At 35.7% G+C, this 10,542-nt stretch overlaps 1 protein-coding gene across 2 annotated transcripts; it reads right to left on the bottom strand.

The window, feature by feature from the left end:
* Positions 1–1,749: 1,749 nt before the first annotated feature.
* LOC127409747 (ADP-ribosylation factor 6) lies at positions 1,750–8,575 on the bottom strand. Of its 2 annotated transcripts, none has more exons than XM_051644511.1 (2): positions 8,433–8,575; positions 1,750–8,250 (listed from the first exon to the last, which is right to left on the bottom strand). In XM_051644511.1, exon 2 carries the CDS (start codon positions 7,752–7,754, stop codon positions 7,227–7,229), a length of 528 nt encoding a protein of 175 aa, XP_051500471.1. In that variant the 5' UTR covers positions 7,755–8,250; positions 8,433–8,575; the 3' UTR covers positions 1,750–7,226. The 2 variants fall into 2 exon arrangements, with proteins under 2 accessions (XP_051500471.1, XP_051500470.1); XM_051644510.1 differs by having other exon boundaries at positions 8,404–8,569.
* Between the last annotated feature and the right edge of the window lie 1,967 nt (positions 8,576–10,542).

Raw genomic sequence — 10,542 nt, 5'->3', positions numbered from 1 at the left:
GGCAGTTCTCTAATAAACTGGCAATTCTTTACTTGTCTGTGAGCTTGCTTATGTGAATAATATAATTTTATAGCTTAGATGTCCAGAACAAAATATGCAGTCCTGTAGGAAAAGCATGCTAAACAAATCATCGGTAACATATGTTTATGCATCATCGCAAAGGGGATGATCAGCTTTCTAATTACACCTAGATTGAGCTTCTAGTCCACTCAGAGGCCGAGATATTCAGTTAAACAACAAGGGTGGTGCATGGGCTTAGATGGGTGCAAATTAGACCAATTTTTGGCAGTTAGACCACAGTATGTGTAAATGGTGAGCTTTTAAATTTGAGGGTGAAAAATTGCATGCAGCAGCCCAAAAATGCGAAAAATACTAGATAAAAAGTTGAATGAATGTAATAAAATTGAGTAAAACGCTGCCATGCAATTAACATTATTTCAACCAAAAATAATACGTTTGAATGGATTTGATCAAGTCTTGTTGAATAAACTTAAATGTACTTTTGTCATATCCACCAAAAAAAAAAAAAAATGTCAAAAGTCATAATTTTAATTATGAGGCAATGTTACTTTCACCATTCATAGCTTTCGACCAATCATTTGTTACTCTAAGTGCACAGAACCATGAGTTCACAGTCTCACATATAGGTGACAACATTTTGCACAAGAAATTTAAACCAAGTGTTCCTTAACATCCAATCCACAAACCACAATAACGAGATGAACTCTAAGAAAATACTTCATGACACATAACTCAAAGGAGCAACAAACACAACACCACCACTACAAATACTGCAATAAATAGTAAGTTACAAGAACTTGTATTGAACCCGGAATATTCCTTTAAATGTTGATTTAAAGCTTGAGGATTATAAAAGACAGACGCAGAGTACAAGAATGTTAGATGCTGTATTTATAGAACCTCCCTTATGATTCTGCAATCTTAATCCCTAATGTCCTAGATTAGCCAATAATATATACATTTACAGAAATGTACACACTGTGCCACTCAGTTGACATGAGTCACGAACGGCAAAAAGACATGTCAAGGTTGGAGTCAGCACACAAGTGTGGATTATCTTTTGAACTATAGGTGGCGCTGTCTCCAAAATGCTCAGGTACATTCAGGACATGATGACAATGATGCATACCAAATTTCTTATAAATCTGACAATGCATTCAAAAGATATTTAACTTTAAGATAAAAATCAATGTGCCAGAGAGGCAGTATATCTGATATGAGAAAAATGATATATGGCAGTGTTTGTTTAGTTTCTCAGATTTTCTCTTATTTTAGTGTGAACACATTGAGTGATACACCTTTAGAAAACAAGTGTCATTGTGTCAGTGAGTGGAATCTGAGACCTCATGAGTCATTAACTGTAAATGCGAAGGTCTAAAAATCTGCATGAAACATGACCACAGGAGTCTGAACCCGCAGCAGCACCTGTTGATCAGCACTGGAAACTGTTACCTGTTACCATAACAACTCCAAATGACATCATCCTTCATATATTACAATGTGGTAAATCAAGAGATAAACACATTGAGTATGTTTATATATAAAATTATGGCATGCGGATAGAAATTGAGAATATTATTGTTTGGATCCTCAGTTATATATAGAGAATACCGCTGTGTCTGTTAGCATTCAGGCCCAATAAAGCCAAAGTATGCAAAAAACATATGATCATATTGTAAATTACTTCAAAACTCTGGAATGAAATATAAATGATCACCACCAAACATGTAAAAACAAGAATTTATTCAAATACATTTGGTCATAAATCTAGAAGCTCAACAAAAGAAGCATTTATGATTTTTTTATCTTTTGTTTTAAAAAAAGTCCCTTATGATTCTGCAATCTTAATCCCTAATGTCCTAGATTAGCCAATAATATATACATTTACAGAAATGAACACACTGTGCCACTCAGTTGACATGAGTCAGGAACGGCAAAAAGACATGTCAAGGTTGGAGTCAGCACACAAGTGTGGATTATCTTTTGAACTATAGGTGGCGCTGTCTCCAAACTGCTCAGGTACATTCAGGACATGATGACAATAATGCATACCAAATTTCTTATAAATCTGACAATGCATTCAAAAGATATTTAACTTTAAGGTAAAAATCAATGTGCCAGAGAGGCTGTATGGCTGATATTGGAATCGTTGAAATCCTCATGACCCAATGAACCCATAGACACCAAACTCATGATTTTAGGATATTTTAAGGGCAGATAGCTTGACCCATAGGTGGCGCTGTCACCAAACTTTGCACGTACCCTAAGATCATGGTCCTGATGAAGCATACCAAGTTTCGTTTCAATAAAACAAACCATTGGCAAGATATAGCCTCACTTCCTGTTTTATGTCGACCTTGTTAAACGTAACTTTTAAACAAAATCTCAAATCTAAATGGTATTATTCATTCTGTCTTGAGAGATCCAGAGATTATTTTGAGCCTCTGTTTAGGCAAATTGGGCAAAGTTTGCAGGAATAGTAGCAAATAAACGATAAATGCCATAATCCAAGATGGCAGCCACTGTAATGGGCGGAGTTTAAATTTAAGCGGTCCATTAGTATCATCAGGAGGAGAGTAATTACATGCAAAAAGAATGTATAGGACAAATGGTTCAAAAGATGCACACAAAAGAAAAGTGAATTTTTGAACTGGTGGTGGCGCTAAAGAGTTTGTCCTACAGACCGCAAATTTGGTATGGGGCTATTCATGCTCAAAAATTACTCTTCACTTTAAAACGACCTTAAATGCAATGAGAAACCAATCCCTCATGCAACATTTAATACCATGACCTTATGATTGTAAGACTTAAATTTGCGAAAGGGCAATTTAAGACTTTTTCAGACCTGCAGAAACCCTGTAAAGGTTTAATGACAGGTCATATGGCATTTGTCGATTGCTAATTTAGGACTACAAATACCACAAGCACATGAGTGTGTGTGTTTAGGGAAATGGAAAATTGTTGTAGTCCTTATCTAGCAACTTCTTAGCAACATACTTTTTTATTAAAAACAGGGCAGCTTCAAACTTAATGTTTGATGTGTGACTGTGTGTAATTTATGTTGTAGAACAAACCGCCAAGTATCTTCAAATAATGTTTAACACAGACTTAATTTTACTTTTAAATCCAAAACTGTCACTATAAAACCCATAGAAAAATCCCAAAAATGCTCATTCTCTTCCAGGTTTTTGGACCACAACCTGAAAAGCTCTATAAAATATAAGTGTACAGTACTTTGTTTCCTCTTTAAAACAGATACTTTAATGCCATGTTTCAAACACCAAGTAAATGTTTGTAGTTTGTGTAACAGAGTCGAGTAAGAGCTACCTGAATATATTTTTTAACTCAAAAGTGTCCATTCTGTGCACAATCTTCTCAACAGCAGGTCAAACTCCACTGAAACTCACTAAACAAACAACATCATGTTCCACTGGAAAACACGTAAGAGTCGTTCTGTGTAAGATTATAATGAGAGAGATTGAGCTAATCCAAAAATAATCCTGTAAACTGCATCATGTTGCAGTTTTCACCACACCTTTAACAGCAACGATGACACATTCATGAGAATATTTCTCATTATATATATATATATATATATATATATTTAATTCCTTGACAATTCAATGAAAGCTGCTCAAGCGACAGGTGGGTGAATCATACAGACCTGTCATATTTCACTCACAAATCAAAATCAATACATTTTATTTTACATAATGAAAATGAAGCCTATTTTTGGAACAATTCACATTATTTGAATTGGGAAATTATTTTCATGACAATTAAGCCCCCCCCATCCATCTTTCATTACTGTAATGTGAAATAATAATAATAAATATATATATATATATATATATAATTTAAATAGAGAATTATATACACATCATGGTGGTATTTGTTGTATTGCCCTTTTTAAATATTTAATAAAAGTAATATTTAATATTTGAAATAATAGTTTAAATTAGAGGTCGATCAATAGTGGATTTTGCCGATAGGATAACTAAGGTGGTGGGAAAGGCCGATAACTGATTAATCAGTCGATAGTTTTTAAAATCCATTTATAAAATGTCAACAAAATATATAAAAAGTCATTCTTCACTATGGCGGGTAAAGACAAAGAGTCCAAAATGAATAAAATCCCAGATGCAGTTTTTTGTTCAATGAAAATCCCAATAATAACCAGAAAAAAGAAGATTTGGTGCATAACGCAGGACTTTTAAGTATAAACAACCCGAAACACACCAGGGACTCTTATTTTGAAATGAAGAAATGATAAAAAAATATATCGGCAACTATCGACATAGATTTTTGCCGATAACCAATAGTTCCAAAAAGCAACTATCGGCACCGATTAATTGGTTAAACCGATATATCGGTCTACCTCTAGCTTAAATAGAGTATATATAAAACTAGTTTCAATAATACATTTTTAAGAAACTATATTAAGAAATTATACTTTTTTATTATTATTATTTTAATCATTGTATTACAGTATTACACATTGTTATATAGTAAAATTACTGCATTACAGTAACTAGTACAATTATTGAGAATAATGAGAATGATAAAACTCAAAAGTACATTATGTAATTAGAATTATTTAATTGTCATGAAAATAATGTCACAATTAGAGGTAGACCGATATATCGGTTTATCAATTAATCGGTGCCGATAGTTGCTTTTCGGAACTATCAGTTATTGGCAAAAATGGCGATAGTTGCCGATAGATTTTTCATCATTTCAAAATAAGAGTCTCTGGTGTGTTTCGGGCTTGTTCTGCGTTATGCACCAAATCATTTTTTTCTGCTTATTATTGGGATTTTGGTTGAATAAAAAAACTGCATCTGGGATTTCATGCATTTTGGACTCTTTGTCTTTAGCCACCAGAGTAAAGAAAGAATAATTTTTTAATCGGTATCGGCAAAATCCACTATCGGTCGACCTCTAGTCACAAATCAAAAATGTATTTCTGCTATCCAAAATCTAATTTCAAGTTGCTTGTTTTTGATTTTTGGGTGAAATATGATCTAGATGTTTTTGTGAGATTCAGCCAAGTATGCATTAAACATTCAAGTAAAAGGTACAAAATCATTAGTGATGCATGCCTGGAAACTGAATTTAATTAAACTGTCCGTTATGCAAACATGTTGGAAAACATAAGTGCATCTTTACTCTTGTGTTCTCTTGTTGAACTGGAAAACTTGAAGTTACAGTACAACATCAAACAATACTGACAGAGGAAGTGGCTAACTCAAATTTATATAAAACATGAACACTTTTGTCTCTCACGTGCACTCAGTGTGTGTGCGCAGCGTGAGTGAAAATGGAAGCACGTGATCATTTGACCCTGAAACCAAAGACGTCATCACTTATTCACTTCTCAGGGTCAGATATATAATCACAGGGATGAAAACTGACCAGTACGCTTCTGTCCTGACCTCCGGCTCCCAAACTCAAAAAAACACTTTCACATTCAAAATATACAATGTAAATGTGCCGTTCTGGTACATTATACCTCGTCAAGAAGATTCAATCACATTGTACTGGATATATATATAGATTTTATTATTTCTCAGCATAACAAATAAGTCAAAATAATAAAACAAAGCATTTAGCCTTAATTTAGTACGAGAAAAGGAGGCTTGGTGTGATTTGTGCGGTGTTACAGTTGGAGGAGAGCTGGTACCAGAACCATAACAGAGACGGGTTAACATGGTCGGATCCACTCAAGTGCATACTAAATTCAAAAGACTGTTTTGAGTAAATCTCGTTTAGGGGTACATAATGTCGTGTTTTGTGGAGCACCTCTGGTTTGTCTCATCAAAAAAGCCCAAAACAGTGTAAATTCTAAGTTGAAATGGAAGCTTACTGACAAAAACAAAACGTAAATTATCTTCATGGAAAAATACTTTGATGTTGTTGATGAAATTCTGCATGTATTTGTGTTTTATCAGAATGCTCTGTACTGTAGCTATTCTCTTTACATTCGTTATACGTGATGGCACAGACGTACACAAATAAGCTGCCATTTAATGGACTAATAACTGGATCTTCAGACAAATAATAATAATAATAAACAAAAACCTTTTCCATGTCAATCAAGGGGCAAATCTTCACCTGAACTGAAATGGAAAAACCCCACAGCTTCTGAAAATAATACTTTACACTGCATAAAATCATTTTATTTCAGTATTTATGTACTGTTTTCCAGTAAAAAAATATCTAAACGTCCTTCAAGGAATATTCCACGTTCAATACAAGTTAAGCTCAATCGACAGCATTTGTGACACGATACACATTTTAAATTTTTACATTTTAACCCTGCTTTTCTTTAAACAATTGAGGTTACAGTGAGACACGTACAATGGAAGTCAATCTTTGGAGGTTTTAAAGACAGAAATGTGAATCTTATCATTTTATAAAAGCACTTGTAATTCTTGCGTATTACTTGAGCTGTAAAGTTGTTTAAATCGCCGTTTTAGGGTTTAAGAGTGCAAGGCGTTACGTCGCCATGGTAACAAAGTTGTAAAATTGGCTATAACGTCACACAGATGTGGTTAGTAAGTGATTTTATCACGCTAAAATCATGTTAACACACGTTGTTTTCGTCTTGTGGCGATACTTTTTAAACAGTGAGTATTTTAACGTCCATTGACTTCCATTGCAAATGTCTCACTATTACTGAGTCGAAATTAATTAACGTTTTTGGTAATCAACATTATGCCACAAATGCTGTCGATTGAGCTTCACTTGTATTAACCCCAAAATATTCCTTTAAGATGCATTTACATTAGAAGGCACGTTGCATAGACAACAAGGCTTGTTTTCAGAGAATATTTTTCTTACCCCATTGGGTTTTTATTGTTTTAAGCATAAATCTAATTATTTTTAGTCAGTTTGCCAATGGTGTAAGAAAACAGCTTGAATTCAAGTCTTACTATCGTATGTTTAAATATTTTTTTACTGAGAAACAGATCAAAATACTGATGAAGAACATGAATTTAGCAGTATAAGGAATAGTCGAAAACACTTAAACATTCAAACTGAATTACAAGCGAGCCAAAAAAAGAATGGGTGTGAGAAAAGTCGTGTTAAATTTCGATGAAATCAAAGAATAGAAAAAAAAAGTCAAACTTTACAGACAGATCTGAGAAGCCAAAGTTATTCTTTAATTGCTTCTAGTTGCCACTCTTTTCCGAATCGATGCGTTACGATTTGTAATTGGATGTAAGCCAGGTGAGCCCTTCGTAGAGTCCATCGCCCGTCGTGGCGCAGGACGGCTGGACGTACCAATTCCTATCTCGAATCCGGGTCAGCCCGAGCTTCTCTTGGATCTCGTGTGGTTTCATGGCATCGGGAAGGTCTTGCTTGTTGGCGAAGATCAGAATGATGGCGTCCCTCATTTCGCGATCGTTGATGATGCGATGCAGCTCCTGTCTGGCCTCGTCGATCCGGTCTCGATCCGCACAGTCCACTACGAAGATCAATCCCTGGGTGCCGGTGTAGTAATGCCGCCACAGAGGTCGGATCTTGTCCTGACCGCCGACGTCCCAGACGTTGAACTTGACGTTCTTATAGGTGACAGTCTCCACGTTGAATCCCACAGTCGGGATGGTTGTGACAGACTGTCCCAGTTTCAGTTTGTAAAGGATCGTGGTCTTTCCCGCCGCGTCAAGTCCAAGCATCAATATTCTCATCTCTTTGTTGCCGAAGATCTTTGAAAGCATCTTCCCCATCTTGTTGGCTGTGCATATATTATTTTTGTCGCAAGGAGAACAATTAGAAGGATATTTGGTCTTGCAGCATGTGAGAAGTCACAAAATATTGCTTCGAACTTTGTTGCGTTTCAGACTTCGATATGGAACTGAAGAGCCATTGGTTTAAAAATGCAACAATGACTCACATTGGATGAATCTAATTCAGTATGCATAAGGGGAAACAGAAACCACTATGTAGGCAAGTTGAGTTGCGTACTACTGAGGGTGCACACTCAAGAGCAATCATGAAAATCCAGCAAAATATGCTTTGATAAGATCTTTAAAACTGAAGCTTTATAGATCTTTAACAGGCCTTTCTGCTCAATTCAGACTTCCTTCTTGTGTTCATTCGGTTTAACTCTTTTTTAAGACTTCTGATCAGCAGTTTTGGTCTTTAATGAGTCCAAATGGGGATTGGGCGAGTAAAAAAAAGTCCAAAGGTCACTGATTCATCACGAGTTTCCCTCTTCTGTCCCTGAAACACAAGAGAAAGCGGATGAAGAAAAGGGAGGGGTGTCAAAGACAACTTTAATCAGCCACTCTTAATCGTCTACTTCACCTATGAGTCCTACTCGCACTAAAAACACTAAACGTGACTGTATGAGAGCTACAACGCACGCTAGTTTACCTTCAAATAACATCCCCCCTCTCTCTCACCCCGGGTCGGTTCTCGCCCCTCTTTCCTCTCCGGCTGCTCTTTCGGTCCCGGTTGTGTGCTGCTGCTGTCGGTATTACCGGAAAAGGTGTGGATCTGCAACCGCTGCCACTTCCGCTCTCTCTCGCACAGACGCACTCATGTGCTCCAATCCTACTACGGTGAAGGCGTGGTATTAATATTTATGACGTTTGCCTCCGCCATTGGAAGAGTGGCGTCTGCGTCAGCACTGTCCTCGTTAATATTCATGAGCAAGGAATTCGCCGTATGAACGCTCTCAGGCATACACATACATTTTACATTCACATTTACTCATTTAGCAGACACTTTTATCCAAAACGGCTGACTAATGAGGAAAAACACAAGTAAAGTACAGTTTAATAATCTTGTATGTGAGCAACTTCCGCATGACGTAATCATTATTCATGAGATGATCCTTCGCTGTAGTAGAATCAAGCGCGAACTGAATGAAATGGACTCTAACCGGACTCGGAAGAATATAAGTGTGTTTTTAGCGGCTCGAGTGTTAAAACAAATGGCATTTGCAGTTTAATGAAACGTGTCTAATGTGAGAGAGGATACTTTTAGAGTTTTTAGCACACGTTTCCTTCCGACCCAGAAACCCTGCCTGGTGGCATCATTTCACGTCGAAGGGGCGGAACTCATGACGTGCCGTCGAGTTCAAAAAATGCTTACTTTTTTTTTTTTTTTTTTTTTTTTTTTTTAATAAAACATGTAAAATTGATTTTTTTTCTTTTTTTTTTTTTTCCCCAAAGATATTTTTTATACACCTGCGAGATCAAATAAGCAGGTCTCTAGGTTTTATTTATTTTTGAAAGAATATACATGTAGAACTTAGTACCAGTATGTGGCATTCAGTGTTGGGTGTAATCTAATTACAAAGTAATTAATTACTGTTATATAATTACTTTTTAGTATAAAAAGTAGTGTAGTGCATTACATTTAAAATTATTGTAATCATATTACAGTTAGTGTCTTTCAATGAAGGTAATTACTTTTAATTACTGTTCTTTACTATGGTGACATATATTTTTTTATTTCTTTTTATTTTATCCCCTTTTCTCCCCAATTTTGGAATGCCCAATTCCCACTACTTAGTAGGTCCTCGTGGTGGCGCAGTTACTCACCTCAATCCGGAGTTGCCTCCGCTTCTGAGACCGTCAATCCGTGCATCTTATCACGTGACTCGTTGTGCATGACACCGCGGAGACTCACAACATGTGGAGGCTCATGCTACTCTCCACGATCCACACACAACTTACCACACGCCCCATTGAGAGCAAGAACCACTAATCACGACCACGAGGAGGTTACCCCATGTGACTCTACCCTCCCTAGCAACCGGGCCAATTTGGTTGCTTAGGAGACCTAGCTGGAGTCACTCAGCACGCCCTGGATTCGAACTCATGACTCCAGGTGTGATAGTCAGTGTCAGTACTCGCTGAGATACCCAGACCCCGGTGACACATATTTCTAAAATAACATAATATATATAGAATACATTTAAAACATGAATTACATTAATATGTATGTCTGTTTGCATTTCTTTGACAGCTGAAGGGTGTGTGCCCCCTAACGAGTCAATAACGAGCATTTTTTGTGTAAAGTGTTATAGAAAGTAATGTAAAAGTAAGTAGAAATGTGATGTAAGTAATCAGTAAAGTCAGTAATCTGATTACAATTTTAGATTAGTAATTAGTAATTTGTATTGAATTACTTTTTTGAGTAACTTACCCAACACTGTTGGCATTACATTTAATCATAATCTTGGTCCTTTGTCACAACCATCCTAAAATGATCATTTTAGATGTGATAAAGTCAGAAAAAGTACTTTTAATTTTATTAATATAAATAGACTATTTCAAATATTATAAGACCTATTTTATATCAAGCATCATCATATAGCCTAGATTGATTATTAATTATAGATTGAAGTTAATTATTAGTTTTAGATATCAATTGAAATATTCTGTAAATATCAGTTTAAAAATAAAGCATGTTTTTTACTCAGCACAGTTCTATATATAAGGGTCAGTTATTTAATTATTACATAATATTACCTCACATTTGTATAACATATGCTGCTGATAC

This window comes from Myxocyprinus asiaticus, chromosome 19 (genome assembly GCF_019703515.2).
Source record: "Myxocyprinus asiaticus isolate MX2 ecotype Aquarium Trade chromosome 19, UBuf_Myxa_2, whole genome shotgun sequence".
NCBI lineage: Eukaryota > Metazoa > Chordata > Actinopteri > Cypriniformes > Catostomidae > Myxocyprinus > Myxocyprinus asiaticus.
The sequence above is the reverse complement of the archived record's forward strand: the minus strand, read 5'-3'. Positions and strand labels throughout refer to the sequence as shown.

Excerpts from the sequence above, each read along its gene's own strand:
- LOC127409747 (XM_051644511.1), bottom strand. The coding sequence starts at position 7,754 with ATGGGGAAGATGCTTTCAAAGATCTTCGGCAACAAAGAGATGAGAATA.